At 37.8% G+C, this 20,210-nt stretch overlaps 1 protein-coding gene across 5 annotated transcripts in view; it reads left to right on the top strand.

Annotated features, from left to right (window-relative positions):
* The window catches only part of LOC149552372 (fanconi anemia group F protein (FANCF)), a 235,082-nt gene that overhangs the window by 8,923 nt on the left and 205,949 nt on the right, over window positions 1-20,210 (top strand). For all 5 annotated transcript variants that reach the window (XR_016352912.1, XR_016352913.1, XR_016352914.1 and 2 more), the window contains exons 2-4: window positions 2,395-2,493; window positions 2,637-3,190; window positions 17,863-17,940. Coding sequence is in view for 2 of the 5 variants with exons in the window: in XM_089787910.1 (XP_089644036.1) it covers window positions 2,395-2,493; window positions 2,637-3,190; window positions 17,863-17,940 (731 nt within the window). In the remaining 3 variants the exon portion in view is untranslated. The remainder of the gene's footprint in view (window positions 1-2,394; window positions 2,494-2,636; window positions 3,191-17,862; window positions 17,941-20,210) is intronic.

Raw genomic sequence — 20,210 nt, 5'->3', positions numbered from 1 at the left:
CAGTCATGCATAGGATGGGGGACCTTGGGTAGATTGAAAGTAGAAAGAATAACTCTCATGATAGAATAGGTACACTGGTGAGTGGTGGGAATGTTGAACTCCTCATTGACGATAGACCGGGACTTGAGGCAACCATTGATCAAGATGTCCCTAAAGCATCTTATGCCTCTACAGTTCCAATTCTTGTCCGAGCATCCTCGCAATTCAGCAAGTGACTTTGCCTTTATGTTGCAAATTCCACCAAATAGAAGTATCCAAGTTAATGCTAGTTTCAAGGTTGCCATTGGAAAGGAAAGGCCTTATGTATTCCTAGGCTTTTTAAATGCTTCTGAAAACATTAAGAGAGTTAGAAAACAAACCTACTAGGATATTTTTGAAGGGAGAGTCCTCGGCTTTCTTTGAGACAGCTCTGCTAATGTTGTGATGAATTAGGATTTTCTAATGTTCGTTGCCATCAATGGCTTTGAATATCCATTTCACTGCAAAGGCCATCCTCTGGATTCTAAGATCTTTCAGCCCTAGGCCTCCTCTTTTCTTTTCCATAGTACATCAGTTCCACTAACTGAGTGTTATTTTTTGTTTCCTTTCCCATTTGACCACAGGTAGTTCCCAACCAGCTTCTGGATTTCATTCATTTGATGGTCACCAAAAACCAAACAGAAAATAGTAAATGCTGTATGAGGAGAGATTCTTTTGACAAGCTTGCAATCTACCAGCTAATGATAGCTGTTGTTTGTTCTTTGCTATCTTATAATTTTTGACCCAATCCCACATATCTTTGAGATAGGGGCCGAAAACAATAGGCATGCCCAGATACCTTACTATCTTAGATGGACCACTCCTTTCAAACTCATGTTTAAAGAACCAATGTAGGAGTGTTGCCAACTCAAAATGATAGATTTAGCACATGACAATTTAACCCAAGGCAAGACATAAAGTCTTCAACTTGAGAAGAAGGAAATCCATATTGGGTTGTTCCATCTTGACAAAAAATGCAGTGTCATCTGCAAACTGCAGATTGATGAGCTCTTCTTGGTCGGGCAAAGTGATTTTTCTGAGTTTAAGGGAGAGACTGTCATTTCTAAGCAGATAATGTAAAGCATTTGAGGCTAGAACGAAGAGAGATGGCACCAATGGACATCCTTGTCTATTTGATCTCTTAAGTTTGAAACTCTCAGGTTTATCTCCATTGATGCCTTTTTATGCTTCTATATCTTTCAACAGTACCTTAGCACAATTTACTAACTAAGGCAAGCCAAAGGCTTCAAGCACCATTTTTAGGAATGACCATTCTATTCTATGACAGGCTTTCTCACAGTTCAACAAAAGCATGACTCAAAGCTATTAGATTGCTACAGCCCATATGAACTCTAGATAGTTTTTGGATTCGATTTTTTTATCATAATAAATTCTCATACAATAAAATCCAGAAACTATATACCATGAGCATCTCTGCTTCCCAGCTGGTAATGAGATTGTCTAGGATATTGTCAATAACACACAAGACAAAACAGTTTAACAACAATCTAGAAGCAAAGTAGCAATCCTAAATTCTATTAAGTGAATGCTGAACACTGAATCAACAACCACAAAGCCCAATTAAGTCTTAAAGTATTGAGCTCTAATCTTGATCTATTTATGAAGAAAATTAGTAATGTGCTATCTAAAAGTTAGTCGTATTCATGGTTTTGAAGAATATTTGGACAGATTTATTTGTTATTTAATGTTTGAAAATCTGTCAATTTCTGCCCCAAGTTTTCTCGGAGTCTAAGCTTCTTTTTTGGGTCAGTTGAGTTATTGCAGAGTCCAAACTTTTCAACTATTTGCTAGACAATAATAAGAAGTGCTTCATGAATGCTTTCTATAAGAGACAAAATGGAATGTGGAAGTGGCAGAGATGAGATTTGAATATTTGAAACTTTGGCTAAAATAAAAACTCATTCAGCTGCACTTCTAGCTCAATAGTCCAACCATAAGTGTTTCCCGCAATGATCTATAAATCTACTTTCTCTGATCTTTTCTGCTCTATAATTTCGGAGAAACCCATCTATCTTTCTTCCAGCTGCAGGGCAGGTTGGTCAAATCTCATGTTGTTCAGCATCATGTATTTTTGTTTCTTGAACAGTACATACTCAGCATATGTTGAACCTGAATTCAATCTGTTTTGATTTACTTTATCAGTATAGCTTTGCAATACAAGTAGGTTATGATTTGTTAGATTTCTAGAGGCTTATTCATGTTGTGACATGATTTTTTCTGATGCAGTTAGGACCCAAACACAATAATGGTTGACCTTTTCATGAGAATCTAGAATCTATAGATAAGTGTTGGTTAAGATCTCCTTACTTTTAATGACTTACTTCCTGACTAGAGTTTTCTCTATGCATGTCTCAGGTTTTGGAGAAGCTCCCTGCATCAGAAGAAGGCAATGCATCCAAGCAAGAGCTTGACAAAGCTCTATTGGATCTGACATCTGATCCTCTCTTCCCACAGGTTGAGTGGTTTTACTTGCTCTTTTGCTTTTCTTGAATTTGTAAACAAGTTTTATGCTATTGTTGATTCTGATGGCATAACATCAAATTATTTATTTTCATTTACAAAATGATTACTATCTGAATGACATATCTCAACTGCAGGGCCTGCCACAGCTCTCTGTTGCAGCTCTCATAGAGTCCAAAAAACTTCTTTTGGGGAACCTACTGCAGGCAGTGAATCTCAGGGAAAATCATCTTTGTTCTCTATTAAGTGTAGCCCATGAGATAGATTCCAGCAACCTAGGAGATAATTCCAAAGATGAATTGGAAGTACAAAAATCTGACATTCCTGTTTTGATTGACAAACAAAATGATAGTCTTAAGAAGCAAGCAGAAGTTTTAGTTTCACCAGATTTTAATTTCTTGGTGAAAGAAACCATAAATAAAGCTCCAGATTCCAAGGAAGAGTTTCCAGAAACTGAATCAGGTATAAAGTCAATTCATCACGGTGGTCATCCAGGCACTAATAAAAATTCCAAAAATTGGCATTCAGATTATGTTGTTCAAGAAATTACAGAAAGGCATGCAGCAGTTAACCGTACAAAATTGCTTGAGGAAGGATTGATAGTGTTGGCTGATTCAGTCCTACAAAAGAAAGAAGTGGGGTCTGAGCATCAAATATGGGAAGACAATAGTGACCTCATGATCACTTCAAGGTACTTGGAAGCTTGGAGTCATAGTGGAACTCAAGTCTCTAAAAATCTGTGTTGTGACTTCAATGTTCTTTTCTTATCATTTGGCTGATAATGATTCTGATTCTTTTCGTTCACAATGTAATTTGATCATGTTAAAGAATTATATACACTATAGATGTTCTTCTTGGGAAAAAATAAATTATTGACAGATGTAGAAAGATACAAATGTGGACAAACGAATACATGAGGATGTTTGACAAATCTTATTGATTTTTATGCACGGACTTTTGGCTTTGATTGTGTATGTATTTTTAGCATCAACATTTCCGATCAGACTCCATGATCCATCATCTGATGGATCATGGAGTCTGATCCGAAATGTTGATGCTAAAAATACATACACAATGACAGCCAAAAGTCTGTGCATAAAATTCAAATGGATTGTGAAAATATAATTAATTTCAAATCTCATTGATGTTTAGTATTTAAACATTCAATTTAGATGTTTTCCTATTCACTACTTATGAATCATGATGCGCTATTGAACAATTGTTTGTTAGACCCTTTACCTTCTGCTATATGATGCATTAAAGATATATGGTTTGTCACAGATCTAAATATTCCATTTTCAAGCTATGCTTATCAAAGTTTCATTTTATTTTGGCATTTGTCATAATGTCATAACCACCTGATTTTTTTCGAAAATTTTCAAGTGAATTAAAGGTATGATGAAATTTCTTTTTCACTTTCTAATCATCTAGTTTCCAAGATGGGCAAGGAAAGAGCATATGGTGTATTGGATCCCACCAAGTTATCTAAGCTGTAGCAACATGTAATATCATCAACTAAGTGTTTACTGTATGGGGTAAATAGTTTAATGCATACAGACAACAGACAAGAACATGTAACACATCAGTACTTCTTTTATTATTCGCATACATGCCGAAGAGATTACATAGTGCTTCCAATGATGATTACAACTATTTGGGACAGTGTACATATACCTTCCCGAAGGGGTGACTCAACCGTTGTGCCCATTTGGATATAATTAATTCTACTCATTGGCTATTTTATACTTTATCGACAACATGCTAATCTATCTGTCAACTATTTTATAACTTTATCGACAACATCATCCCCCCCAAAAAGAAAAGTCGTCTCCAAACGACAATTACAAAATATTCACCCGTGCCGCTTTCTCTGCTTCCAACTCCTGGGTACACTGAGCCAAGTGTTGCTGAACTGCCTTCAACTGGATGATCAACTCCTTCCGAGCTCTCTATGCATCCACCAAGACAGCTTCACGTCCAACACCTACTCCAAGTGCCTCAAAGCATATCACCCCTCTAGAAAGGCTTGCTCTATTGTTCCTTCCACCTTTGGTACACAGACACTCCATGCCTGCAGCAGCTCCAGGTCTCATCAATTGGTCATACTTCCCACGACTGATAACTGAAGCGACTGGGGGTCTAGGGGGAAACGCCCCTAGCGAGGTCAAGGGGCAGCGTCCCCGCCACTCGCAAACCCACACAAAAGTCCATGGAACACACCATTTTTGTGATTTTCTTCCAATCCCACACTCTTTCTGGCAACTGCTTATGTTTTACTACCTGTTTATGTCTTTCCCTTCCCTTGGGCATCATGCATTATTCATTCTAAACATTTTTGATTTGTCGTCTTTGTTTTTTTTGCTCCTTCCTCTATTTCTTTCTACTGTATGGCTACATCTTTCTCCTTTTCTCTTTTTGTCTTCCGCGACAAAGGTTCTTCAACGGCAATGATTCCCACTTTGCTGTCTTAAACTTCCCTGGAAATATCCTGTTTGTGGCAAGGCCATATGCTATGTTCAACCTGCTTCACGTTCGTATGGACTAATTTGTTTCCAAGTCTTCACCTCACACCCCTTGGCCATACTTACGGTGATGTATGTTGCCTTACTTTGTTTCTGGCCGTATGACTTGTTCCTTTTCTACAAACGCATAATGTACGACCTTGCTTCTCCTCGTAGACCGTACGATTCTTTTACTTCTCAATCCTTGAATGTACTGACATTACTGTACGGATGCAACTAACTCCTCCACCGTACGTCATACGGCCGTATGGCCTTTCCCTTTGCTTGCTGATATTGCCGTATACCGTACGGCTTGTGTGCTCTTGCTGTGCGGAGTTTATACTTAAGCTTTTTCCCACCGTACATAGTATGGTCGTCATTTTACTTTCTTATTATTATTTTTGTTTTTTTCCAAGTCGTCGTATGGCTTTGTGTTTTTGCTTCTCCTAACACATACGGTCTTTACATTGCACAGAATAGAATGCACTTTGTTTCTTCCACCGTACACCGTACGGTCTATCTTCACACGTTGCCTTGCCACCGTATGTCGTACGGCCTTTATTCCCCTTCTTCACTCCTTGGCTCCGTACATCGTACGGTTCTCTCTTTCCATACTCTTCTTTCTTTCTGCTATACATTGTACAACCTTTCCCTTGAAATACTCGTGTTGTCTTACCACTGTACACTGTACGCTTTTTAAACTTTTTCGTGTCTGTTTCTTACCTCCATACGTCGTATGGCCACAAACTTTAGCTGCTATTTCTTCTTTTTCCTTGGTCGTATGTTTTTTTTTTTTAACTCTTTTTTTAAAATCAATTGTTCGTTGACGGGGGAGTATTCCTTTCATGATAGATTTTTAACTTTGACCCATTCATCGCGTTCGGTACTTCCTTCCCGTCGAGCGTTCATAACTTAATCGCTCCGTTATCACCAACTTCTCGTATTTTGTATGGTCCTACTCATTTGACTCAGAACTTTTCAGGTTTGATTTGATTCTGCTCGTTATACTTCAACACTAACTGGCTTGGTTGAAATTAATTTAATTTTAGGTGTTTATCATGCCATGCTTTGCGCCTGTTCTATGTCACCTCTGTGGCCTTGATGAAACTCTAAAATTTTGGCAAATTTTAGAGTCCCAAACACCATGTCAAGAGGATAATTTTCAGATCTTACCCACTACTTATATTCAAACAATATACTTCAAGATACTATAAGTCATGATGAGGAGAATGCCACAGTTGATTATCTGGGACGACTACAACACTTGATGCCTTATATATCACATGTAGTTGGGAGAGAATCTGAGGCATCAATTTCTCATCGTGAAGTTGAGGGACAAACGATGATAAGATCTTTAAGGGAAAGCTTAACACTTTTTTGGAACATAATAATTGCAGCACAGAGAAGGAATAGCCAGAGGACAAAAATAAGCAGTGAAACATTGAACATTGACGTGTCTTGCCATCAAGCCAATATGAACATAAAACATGGATCTGAAGTATGCAGTTAAAGAAAGCATATGAAGTCAGCAATCATTGAGCATGGATAACAGTTATGATTTCAGCAGGCATGATCTCTCAGCTATTATATATGCGTCTTGCTCATAAGATCAAGTAAAAGCAATACTTTCAATCTGTATAATTAAAGTTTACAGCTTTCCTTGGAGGACTTGATCACTGTGATTTATATCATGATATTCCAGAGCACCATTTATTTCAAAATTTGCAAACTGAATCATAAACCAACCTTTATGGGGGTATAGAATTTGGTGGACCAAAGAGAGCCTAAAGCATATGATGTTCTGATGTATTTTGAGGGGTGTTGGACGAAGGCAGCAAGACGCTATGGTCTTGGGAAATTAAAACAATGGAGTGGAGATTCTCTTCTAAAGTTAGATCAAGTTCCAAACATTATAAACATGAGCATAAGAACACCCCTCAACTATATACAAGCATGAAATTATTTGCGACAGAGGCTGAACCAGGAAGTCAGAATTTGAAATGATTGCTTTACTGTACTACATATGGAGTTGTCAAAAAGCAATGCAATGACAGTCGTATGGCCACAGTCCTATGTGACTGCTTGTTTTATTTCATGCATAACAGGTGGATTGAAGATGATGACCATGAGAGATATACAAAACAATCAGTCCAATAAAGAAACACAAACATCAAATGCCATTCTCAAGGTCTTTGATTACAAAGAAAAAGCTGAACAACTAGCGTATCTGCAGAGGAAAATATATAGACACGAATTGAAAGGCAGTCCCATAAAAATTATTATTGTAACTCTGCAAACTCTTGTCTGAACATCACCATATGTCTACACAGTACAGGGAATGAGGGAGGAAGAATCATCATCGAATGGAGACCTAAATACACTTCAAATTATTTGATGATTTTGATACGCTAGGAATTAAAGGATGAGGACACTTGATCTTATTTCCTGCAGTTCGTAGAGATGGCTGAGAAGTTGATATCTATTAGGAAGGCTTATGTGGATGGCACTCTTTCAGAGCAAATGCAAGTAAGAGGATAACCTACCAAAGATCTTTGTAATAACCCTATCCTCACAAAGAATGAAGCAACCCGATCAACACAAAAACCACAAGTATTTTGAGGAAGGCCCTAAACAATTATCCCTAAACAATTATCCACCGTGGAGGCTCGAAGAAGGCCCAGGATCAATGCTTAATGCCTCAGGGGAAAATTAGAAGAGACCATTGTCTAGTCACTTTACATCACTGGAAAACAGAAAGAAACAAAGAACAAACATAGCACCAAATATATTATGCAATGGCCATAGTTACATTGCCATGGGTATTGGAAAAAACAGGAGGATGAAGAATAAATCAAGTCCATTGTTGCATGATGTATCTGGAAACTTCACCTGTTATCTCCAGCATCTGTTTGTTTACGGAAGCATGAGATTTTTTGAATATCAGGTGTCCTATACTTATAGAATTAAAATATTTGAATAAATTGCATTCACCAAGCATTGTAGGTTTAAATGTTTATTTATCAAGTAAGATATGCCAATGATGAAAAGCCAATAACATTAAAACCTTATGGGCTTATGGCTAAAGAAGAATATTAAAATGAAATGGTAAGGTTATAAAAATTATTTAAAGTAAAAGGTGCGATTTTATGAGAAGTGACTCTTTATTTCAAAGAGCACGTCTTATTTTTTATTGTATGGAGAAATAAGGGGCTATATTCTCTCAGGAGAAAGTATTTCATATTTTTTATTGTATGGAGAAATAAGGGGCTATATTATGACTTTATAATACAAATTCTATTATTTTATTTTAATAATAAAATAAAATGTTTTTTGTTTATTATTAAAGGTGTGGAGATTTAAACTGTAGGCGAATCGTCCTTTGTAATTATTTTTTGGAACTGTGTATACAATTTAAATATCGAATAAGTGGACAAGGTCATTTAGCATTTAAATTCGATCATCATAGATACTGTGAAATATTTAATTGTTTCCATATTTGTGTCCAGTTTGTCTCCCAGAGGAGTTAAAATTCAGTCTGGACTAATTTAAGATTGCATAATAATTGATCTGTCGGATTTTGATCATTTAATTGTTGGCAGTAAAGTGTTTAAAACATTATGAAGTTGTACATGAAAATTCACTGAAGTTGACTCTATTGCCCGGATGAGCAGAGGCACTGGTCTTTCTATGATTGAAGTCAGAAAATCTATACATTCCTTCTACAAGCATCAGATCCATTTTTACAACCTTATACAAAACATTTAACTATCATCCAACATTCAGTAACTCTCAAAGTTTAAATTTGCTTTAGAAAAGCTCTGAACCAATTAATCAGGTTCGAGGAGAAGGTCTACCTGCCTAGGTATAGCCGAGCCTGAAGTTCAGGGGAATTGAGAAGTATTCTCGTTCATTGGCCAAAACTGATTGAGAAGTCCTATCGGAGAAGTGGCAGGCTCCTGGATTTCCAATCTGCGGTTTTGGGAACCAACAGGCCCATTGTGCCTGCAACCGTCGCTCATCAAGTTTATTTAAGTTACACGATCTCTCCCTCAGGTTTTCCATATCGCCCAGTTTGTTTTGGAAACTCGGTACCATGAATTCCGTTAGCTGCCACTCCTTGCTGTCAATAACTGTATTCTTGATTTTAGGGTCTTCACTTTGTACTGCAGAAGTTTTTATTAAACCCTTCCTCTTTGTTTCTTATGCAGACCGTATGATGTGTTTTTCTTGCTACCAACACCTTTCTACTATATCCGTGGTTCGACATAACGTTTTCTTTCTGCGTGGTCCGTTTATTGTGTACCTTACGGTGGAATCTGTCCTTTTTTTGGGTTCGTACTGTATGTTCTTCCCTTCAGCTTTTGTTGTAACCACCTTTCCTTCTTCCACTTCTCTGTATTCCTTCGAACGTTCATTTCCCTCTTCTTTCTCACCTTCTTTGACCCTTAACGTATCACAGCTCAGAAAGAGCTTGTAATTCTCCATTTGCCAGTGGAAAAGGCCGTTCACCGAATCCAAATCATCGTCCGTCGATCCACCTTCCAATCATAGGACTCCTTCCTCATTGGGTTCCAATTGTTGCTTTCCTTCATCCTCTTCTTCAAAATCAGATGATATGGCTTCTTCACCCTCCATTTGTGTGTGTAAATCAATAATAAATCGTCATCCCCTGCTTTCCATTGATAGTGTATTCTTCTTCCAGTCATGCTTAACCCTTGCTTGTACAAGCCATCCCCAACCCAAAATGGCGTCATATCCTCTCCTCTTCAGCGGGATGACGACGAAGTCGAGTAGGAACGACTGTGTTTCAATAGTCACTAGTTGTGCCATTAGGACCCCGAGAGGTTTAATGCCGTGTTGGTCTGCCGTTAGTAATTGGAACATAGGTCGCCACAATGTCGGCTGTCCCAACTTCTTTTAGGTATCTTCTGGTAGGACGTTTACCCCTAAACGTCCATCCACAATTGTGTTTGAAAGGACCGTTCCTAATATACCCATCTCTACGACCACTGGATGCTGTTCGGATGTGAGGGCTAACAACATTAGGTCTGCTGCACTTGCTCCGCTTTCCTTTTCCTTTCTATGTTCTCCTGGTAGTTTAGTAGTCGGGGCTATGTTCGTGAGTGCTGTCCGTAGTTGAGGCATTGTGAGGATCAAATCATTTAACTTGATTGGTATTTCAGTTTGTAATATCTGCCTTATGATGTTTTGTTCTGCGCAGTTCCTCGTTGAAGTACCGGTAGTGTCCTTCAATTGTGATTTCTCTGCCTGCGTTACTTTCTCAATTTCCGCCTGTGCTTCTTCCAATCTCTTCTTTTCTTCTGTTGGGTCGGGGTACAGTTTTGCTTGTTTATGAGTGATTGCCAAGACTTCTTCTTCATCCGCGCCAAAGTTGATCAAATTCACTCCTGATTTCGGACACTTGGCATCTTCATGATCTCTAGGACCGCACCATCTGCATAACAACTTTGGTGCGTTTGTTGATGTGCAGTTCCGTGCAAAGTGGCTCCACAAATTGCATGCTCGACATTGAACCATCGGGTGGCCGTTCGCATTGTACTAAATTCAGCTGCGGCCCCCATTATTATTGTTAGTATTGTTGTTTTGCCCTCTTCTATTATTTCTGTACCCACTCGAAGTGGCACCATCATTGCTTGTGTTTCTGCTCCCTCTTGACACGGAAGCCTCCTGGGTTAGGAGCACTTGTTGATGCCCTCTTGTTTTCATATTGAAGGGGCATTCTTTTGTGGAATGTCCCATAATTTGACAGATATCACAAAATTGGTTTTTCAAACAGTTCCCCTTCGTGTGACCTTCTGTCTTGCATTTTGTGCACCATAGCTCGTTTCCCTTTGTCTTTTTCTACATATTCTTAAATTCCTTCATCATTCTGATCATATCTTTCTAGAGAGCTCGGACTTTTTTACTGTCCTTTTCGTCACCACTACTATCTTCTTCCAAAGATGAGTCATCTAAGTCGGATGAGCTACTTTTCTTATTCTTTTTCGTTTTTTGTTCACTCTCTAAGTCCATCGCTCAATTGTATGCTTCGGTGTATGATGATGGTGGCACAATCTTCATTTTCTTTCTTAACTCCGGGCGTGGTCTTTCAATAAACCATCTCTTTTTCAGCCCATCTGCCAGCTTACTTTCCATTTTATTGATTAATTCTTTTAGTTTTTTGGCATAGACATGGACTGTTTCATTTTTCCCCTGCTTTGTGGTGTAGATTTCTGCTACAATCTCATTGTCGTCTCGCAGCAATTGAAATTCGGTGATAAACTCCTTTTTAACTGCTGCCTAGGAACTTAATTTTTGGGGATCGGCGTCGGCAAACCAATCAATTGCTACACCCCTTAGGGTTGCTGAAAATTGTCGAACCCATTCATTTGTGTTGGTTATGCCATTCCCCATCCAAATTGTTTCGCATGTCTTACAGTGTCTGATTGGATCGGCCGTTCCATCACCATCAAACTTTGACAATTTTTTCTTTGGTCCAGCCATTACTATTTGAGTTTGTTGTGTACCCACACTGTTTTGTACTCTTGCGCTGTTTTGCACACCCGCGCTGTTCTGCTATTTTGCAAATCCACGCTGTTCTGCACACCCGCACTATTTTGAACACTTGCGTTGTTATGAACACCCGCACTGTTTCGGACAGTCGTCTTATTTCCCACAGTCATGTTATTTGGTGAAGAAGGGTCTTCGCTAAGCGAAGTTGTCCGCTCTGGAAGTGTATCATGGACAAAGAGTTCACTCCACGCTTGTGCTCCCTCGGCCCTTCGAGCCGTGCGAGTTGATTCCCTTCTGTTTGGATTCTCTTCTTTCGGCGTATACAGTTTAAGAAATTCCTCCCTTGTTTCTTCCACCAAATCCAACTGCTGTCGAGTCTCTTCCAACAATTCCTCAGTGCTTCGGTGTTTGTCGGCAATTTGTTAAAATCTGTGTCTGCATTCAACCTGTTGTGCCAAAATTAAATTCCCTTGTGTGGTGTGTATTTCATCTTTTTCCTTTAGCGTATTCTTATTTTTGTTCAGCTAATTCGGCATTAGTCTTCATTCCTCTGCCTTCGTTCCAAGTCCATTGGGCAACGATGCCAAATGTTTACCGTATGGGGTAAATAGTTTAATGCATACAGACAATAGAGAAGAACATGTAACACAACAGTACTCCTTTAATTATTCGCATACATGCCGAATAGATTACATAGTGCTTCCAATGATGATTACAACCATTTCGAACGAAGTACATATACCTTCCCGAAAAGGTGACTCAACCGTTGCACCCATTCAAATATAATTAATTCTACTCATCGGCTATTTTATACTTTACCGACAACATGCTAATTTACGCGTTGGCTATTTTATAACTTTACCGACAACACTAAGCAGACCTGGTGGCATTGCTAGCCAAACTTCTGTAGAGTGTGCTTGATGTAAGAACTGAAAGGAAACACTTGTACGCTTATTCAGTGGAGTTTGCAATTACAATAAGCACAATCACTACTCGCTTAATCAGCAGAGCACAATTCCAACAAACATAACCACTTCTTGATTATTTAGTGGAGGGCAATTACAGAATATAGTCACTTCTCGCATATTCAGTGGAGTGCAATTACACAAGTATAGTCACTTCTTGCTTATTCAGTGGAGTGCAATTACACAAGTATAGTCACTTCTTGCTTATTCAGAGGAGTGCAATTACCTAAACACAGCTACTTCTTGCTTACTTAGAGGTGTGTGCGATTACAATGAAATGTACTATAAACCATTGACAGTACTACCATCTAGGGTACAACATATCAATGCATTGTGATATCATCATTAGGAAAGATAGACTACTGATATATGGCTATGTAAAGTTCTGATCACAAATAAAGACTACTGCAACCATCCAAATATGAACCAAATGACAAATAAATTAGCTTATCAATAAATCAACTGCATAGTACATTTGGTGATGAAACAAGAGCTGGTTTAGGTCTGATGTAGTTCTATAACTGCTGCTTGTACTGCTCAAACAGGTCTGGTACCCACATAAACACGCTGCCAATCACTACAGTATGCTGATGCAGCACTCCAAATTCAAGAGACTACACTCAACACTGAAACACTACCCGAAAGCTATTCATATTGCTCCCAAACAATGCCCACATACACCAAATGAATATTTGGAGGTCTGATATAGAAGACACAGGTTGCTGGAATGACTGCAACTGCAAATTCACCACTCTTAAAACTCATCAAGACTCCATGAAACTCAATTCGTTTAATACCAAGATGATTTTTGGAGATTCCTAGATGCTAGACACCACCAACAAATGCTAAAAATCAAAGAGAATTGTAGTGTTTCTGTAATGGCCCCTTTTTGAGAATAGTCCAAGGTGACCCTTAACCTATTTGATTCCAGTAGTCTAAAGTTAGGGTGAAGGGAATAAATCAAATTAATAATTTGATGTTATCCAATAAATTACATTTTGTGGGTAACTTCAATTAATTAATTTGATAATAATTGGATGAAGTGATATAAAGTGACTTAAGTGAAATATTTAGAAGGGCATAGTAAAGTCACTTCATTAAATGGTCACTAATTAATAATATTAAGCATAGTTGAAAAACTCACAGAGGACTCAGCAAGTTTTTAAAACCCGTATTTTGGCCAAAAACTTGCAGACTCTACTTGCCAAGAACTTGGTAGTAGAAGAATTTAATGCTTGAGATGCAATAAAACTTATTCTAATTTCATTTTGGCTGTTTTCTTTTGTTCCTCTAGTGAAAAAACTCCTTGCCGACCTTTGATGAGGTCATTTGAAAGGATTTTGCGCCAAGGAGTGAAGATTTGTATTTCATCCCATTGGCTAAAAGTTTTGCAAGTCACTAAAACTACAACTTATGAAACTGTAACTTTAGGCAATGTCTTATGAGATTTCTCTCTCCTCTCAGCAATAGGGGAGGCTCCCGCCTTATTGTAGATGACTGCAACAGAGTCCAAACTCAAATTAACAAAGGGAGATTCTTCTTAATCAATTCCTCTTTGTTTAAGGAATGATTCATACACAACAACTCTCCAACTTAACAGAAGGTATCTACTGCTACAATAATACTGATGGCTTGGGGGTTGATGTAAGAACAACTCCAAAGACATCAGTCTAGTTTTACATTTTATGGACTAAATACATGAACCCAAAGTCTCCTGCAATCATACCAGCTTAGGATCCAATTAGAATAACCAATAATTCACAAATTCTTTTATTGGATACTCTCAAACTTAACAAGAAAACTTGAAGCCCAAAGTCTTTAGCTCTAAGTAATTGCAGCCACTACTAACTATAACAATCCTTCCTCTTGAAGCACAAAGTCTTCAAGAACTTAAATTGAATGCTCAAATGATTTACACGAGAAGCTATAAGCTAAATTGAAGAAATATCAACTAATGCAACGTAAGAACACACCGATTAATCTCAAGATTCACAACACAAAGTTTGAGGACTCTTGCTTTTTCTATTCGAAAATTTGTACCAAGAAACACAAAGTTTTCAAGACAAGAGATCTTAGCATAGTCTTCTTGCCTAAACAAAAGATTGAAAACATATAATGGGCTCACTCCTTTATATAGGCAAGGACTAGAGGAAAAGGTGGAGAAATAAGGAGAAACCTGTTATCTCTTGAAATTACACCCTCATTAAATTTGACAATAATCTAACATTTCAAGAGAACAATGGAAACACTTCTAAGCTGTGGGTGAACTATAGAAGAAGTGAATCTCCGGATAAGGCCGGCTCCTAGCTTTCTCACACTGCAATACTATTGATTTTCTAATAAAAGGGGAGAAAGAAGATAGCTTAACAAGAAAGATGAACTTGAAAGCTAAAACAAAAACTTTAAGCAAAGGTGAACAGCTTTGTACAGATACTTAATCTCAATTGCAAAGAAAGAAAAGTCACAACTTATTATGGACCCTTTTTGCATAAATATTTCATTAACAAGTATGAATGATGCAAATACTATCAAGGAAAGATGATTTTCACAAGTTAGCATTCAAAACACCTCTACAACACAATTAATAACCTGCACAAAAGGCTGCTTGCAGAAAGATGAAGGTAAGTGAGACAAAAACTACAAAACAAAATGCTTTAAAAGAAAAAACATCTGTATTTCTTGTTTCATCAATCACATGACATACTAAATGCAATAATGAGTAGGATGAAATACTCTGCAAATGGAATAAGACTTGTTGAATATATCGATTTTCAACGAAAATGAGTTACAAAGAAAATGATGCCAAAAAGACTAAGGATAAAGAAATGACAATCACTAAGTCCCCTCAAATCACTAATCAGAACTGAACTAAAATGAGTTCAAAACTCATTTAAAACATCACCAACAACCCCTTGGGTTGGATCCTAGAAAAAAGCCTAGGAAAGAGGGCCTAGAAACTTCCAAAATAAAGTTCCATCCCCTAAAAAATACTCACTAAGTCATAACACCCCTATCACTCACTCCAAACTATCCACAAAACACTCCAACTGACCATGAAGACTTCTCAACTGACAAGAAAAAGTCAAATTCGACCTGTAGTCCCCTATATTCCCTGCACATGTCTTCAAACTGACTCATAACTCACAACATCCCAATAAATACCAAATTACATGTCATTTTATACTTTTAATGTATTAAAAAAAAATGACAAACCTATTTAAATGGTTTATAAATACCATTAAATAGTTTGCTTTTATAAAGTAATAATAATACATTAAAAGACATGATAATTTCCTAGGACTAAGGTATTAAAAACCCCCCCACACGGCAAAAGTTATAAACAAAGACTTAGCCAAAAAAGATAAAAATCCCATCCAAATACCCCGGATTTCAAAACTTATGAAATTCGACTTGGGGGCACATTTTATCAATGTTGAGTTTCAAAACTCAACTCATTTTGTCTCTCATGAAAGTTGGAGAAGCTTCCTCGGCTAGGGTTTGAGGAAAAAGTTGCAGCGCTTTTCCATGATATGGAGATATGTAAGGTTCAGCTGCTACTGTTTTGTCTTGATAATTTTTTTGCATGATTTGTTATTGCTGCTTATGTGCTAAATCTGGAGCAGGAACGGTTCTTTGCACTTGATATATCATTTTCATTTGCTGGAATTTGAATGGGTTTTAACTGTTATCATTTCTTCAGCAAGTTTATGCACTCTGGAAATGCCATTAAGGCTGGAAATTTGGTATTCAGCTGCTGCTGAACTTTTAGCTGGGTAAGAATAAACTGGCCCTAGCTTTGGAGCCTGTAGAAATGCTCTTCCGTTTGCATTGTATTATTTCACCCATATCCATGCAGGTTTTCTCTTTCATTTCCATGATATTTTGTGGCTGTAGCTTTTGTCATTTCTAGACATATCTGGAGTTGAAATTTTGATGCCGTATCATTCTAGAGGTTGAATCTTATGCGATTTTGGAGATTCTTTTGACATTTCAGGTAGTTTTCAAAAGATTTGCTGACTAAATTCCATCATCTCCTTGCAGATTTGCAACTTCTATATCATTTTCGCTTGCTGGAACTTGAATAGGCTTTTTCTGTTGTTAGTTCCTGCTCCTAAATCTGGTTACTTTGGAACCTGTAGACATCCCTCTGGCCATTTTGGTATCTGATGGTATATCAAAGAGCTTAGAATTTATGACTTTTCCGTCTTTACTTCTGTTTCTTTTGTTTCCTTCAATAGTTGTTTATATCCCTCTCAAATTAGGTATGACTCATTTACAGTTATGTTTCTCACGTGATAGTATTAATCATTTATTTTCATATATATTTGCTTCAAATGAGTTTACCAAAGATTATTTTACACAAGGAAATCTGTTAGGATTCAAACTGCATGTCTGGTCTCTGATAGACTATCTTAGTGTCTTTGTTGGATTGCTTACTCATGGAGTTGCTTGCTTTTACTGCTTTTATATTTTGCTCAGATATCCACGAGTGTACTGTTATCACCTGTAACCTTCAGTTCATCAAGTACTCCAGTCAAGAAAATATTTTCCCTCTTAGAAGGATCAATTACTTCAATATCTTCTGAGCATCATTTTCTTGATTGTCAGGAATCTCTTCAGCCATGGTTACAGTTGTAGAATTTGATGCTCTGTAAATAGCTCCTTGGAGTCTCATTTGCCAAATTTGTGTTGAATTTCCATCCTGCCATCTTGTTATTAAACTGGCCTACATCACAAATTGCAAGTACATTTTCCACATTGCCAACTAATTTTAAGGTACACTGCAAACCTGCTTTCCTCTTAGGCTTTTCCCTTTTTGCATTGTGTGAAAAATATCTTATTTCATTGGTTGCACTTGATCTTCAAGTTTTTGATTTCCTGTTTGTTACTATGAATATATTTCATTTCCAAGTTGATTCTGAACAAGGATGAAGTCATAACTGTTTGGCAAAATACTGCAGCTAAATGTAAGGTTTCAGACTAATGTAAATCTGCCCCTTAAACACTTAGAAAATACCATCCCCTTTTTCTTTACTGGATAACTTGTTGAAGCATTTGTTTATATTAATAATAAAAGGTTTCGTACATGAAAACATCCCTTTGATATCCTTATTGTACTTTTGATCAACACCGATGCTCCAATCTCTTATAAGCACGCCGGGCTCAATAACCCTTGTGGGAGCCTATGGTTATATCTGCGTACTTGTTAAGAGATTGGATGCTGCACAGGAAACAAAAATGTTAGGAAAAAATAGATTAGGATTTTTGGGATTTTCAGATGTAAATGCATGTGCGGGGCTAGGGGTGAGCTTGTTGGTCATTGCTTAGATCATTTTGATCTAACTCATTTTTTTTGCAGTACTCACTTTTTTTTGCATATGCAGGATCTGGAACGGGAGCATGGAAAGACGGGACAAAAGAAGCGAGTGTGTGGGCAACCAGCAACAAGCCAGTCATTCCAGGCAATGGCTGGCACCTATGAACCCTTTTGCTTTTGTGTTATTTCTTTTTGCACTTGCATTTATGTGTAAAAATCAGGTTCTGACTTATTTTTCCTTACTAGTTAGTTTCACGGCTTGTGTGAAACACTATGGACATTTAATAAATGAAATTACATTTTTAGAAAAAACATGTAGTACTTGTTTTATATGTTGCCTTTTTGGGTAATGCTTTTCGTCGTAAAATGTAATCCATAATCCATAAGTAGGAAACATCAAGTGTTTAGGAATAAAATCATTTCAGCAGCTCGACCTTTCTTTTTGAATTGATTGGTCAAAAGGATAACAAAACCCTTAACCACCTTTGACTTATTCAAAAGATTTAATCTGACTTATTCAATATCCCAAGGCCTAAAACACTTGCAACCTGATTACATGAACTATTATATAGGTACATCTTCCCCTGTATGTAGAACTTGTTCATGTTCTACATGTGACCTATCATAAAAACTACACCTAGTCAATAACAAATCATGCAAAAAATCATGCAACTAAAGAGATGGGCATGTTAGGTGTGATCACAGAAGGGTCCACAAGTTGAACATGTACTGTAGAGAATGAGTCCATGTCTATATCAAGTGGAGAGTTAGGAGACTCATCTAATACCAGTGCGAAATTTGGAAGTGCACTCATTACAGACGTGTTCAGGATGGGGTACCTCAGGAATAGGCTCCTCGTCTAACTTGTCCTCACTAGATATAATGTGTATCCTCTCAGGTTCTATGACAATTATCTTAGGAGATTCTACATGAGACTTTCCTACCTTAATAGTAAGCTTTCGCATAGCTATAACCTTTGATGTAGATGCTCCATCTTTCCTGTTACTTTTGATTTTTTCTTTTAACCCAACTCGACCGTCGGGATCAAAAGCCATTCTTGACTTGATTTTAATGCATTTCAAGCCTCTCTCTTCAACCAGATGTTGGTTTTAGCCAAGTTTGGCTGAAACCTGTCCTAGATAGACATGTTCGCCATCACTGACCATAAAGGTGGGAAGCTCTCTACATGATGTCTTCGATAGTCAGGATGCAAAATATCTCCATCATGTTGAACTCCATTTGGAATCTGTCCCAAGTTGAAGTCCACAATTTGCTTCATAGTCAACCTATAGTAGTCAATCTTCTTGACATCAACTTCGGTGTGCAAGTTGATCGAAAGGTCCTTGAGGCGATGAACATGCACAAATTGCCTTTTCATTTTATAGTTCATGCCATGATAGTCAAAGAAGCTCTTGGACATGAACTCCTTGAGGATTATCTCTTGAAGTCCAAACTCCATGTTTTGGGCCTTGGGAACTATATCCAAAGATTATCCTCCAATTTTGAGTGGGCTATGTGAAGAGATACCCACCCCAAGCTTGTGTGATGTTGATTGATATGCCTACTGAACCACGAGTTGCCTCGCCAATTCCATCAAGGTGATTTTGTCCATGGGGTAGCGTGAAAAGGTGTAGGGCTCACCTCAAAAGTAACCAAAATTGATGTAATATCCTCGTCAAATAAATAAAATTATAATATTTTTTGTATTTGGGGTCCCAATCTATTTATACATATCTTGGGCCCATCTTTAATTTTCTAGATGTTTGTCGTGTCATGTTGGCACGTCGTTTCTCCCTCGGGAGTTTTCCTCCGACGGGTATATATGTCCATCGAGTTGGATGTTGTAGGTATGCGACTTGTTTGGTTTATAGTAATTGCGAATTCCAGTTGGAGTTCTGCTCGTGTCGCCATTTTGGAAGTGAAAGGTCTTCCGTACTTGGTTTGTGCAGTTTTATTGGGTTTTAGTCCTACCCGATTCTGTGTAGTGGATTAAACTGCTCAGATCTTGTGAATCAGAGTGATATCATTGTCTATGAACGTAATTTCTATTTGGGCAACAAATTATATATATTTTAGCATCGAGGTGTTTGGCATGTAATTTGTGTATCATCAGGAAATCCCATACATGGTGCTTAATTGTTGGTGATTGTCTGTCACTATCCGATAGACACTGTCCTCATACCGAACAATAACCCCCAGTGCCACTGCTCAACATCTCTCCATCATATGGACCCCGCTAGAAGATACCACTGCATAGACACTGTACGACCAGCAAGGCAACCTTTATGGCCAGCAAGACTTCCATATAGTCAGGCAAATAACACTACACAAACTACTTATTGCTTGCCATACGACCTTTCCATACGCCCTTGACCCTACACCTCCATGCCTAAGCACTTCCGTATTACCTCCCAC

This window comes from Cupressus sempervirens, chromosome 6 (assembly GCF_028749045.1).
Source record: "Cupressus sempervirens isolate cs-2001-9-10 chromosome 6, ASM2874904v1, whole genome shotgun sequence".
Taxonomy (NCBI): domain Eukaryota; kingdom Viridiplantae; phylum Streptophyta; class Pinopsida; order Cupressales; family Cupressaceae; genus Cupressus; species Cupressus sempervirens.
The sequence above is the reverse complement of the archived record's forward strand: the minus strand, read 5'-3'. Positions and strand labels throughout refer to the sequence as shown.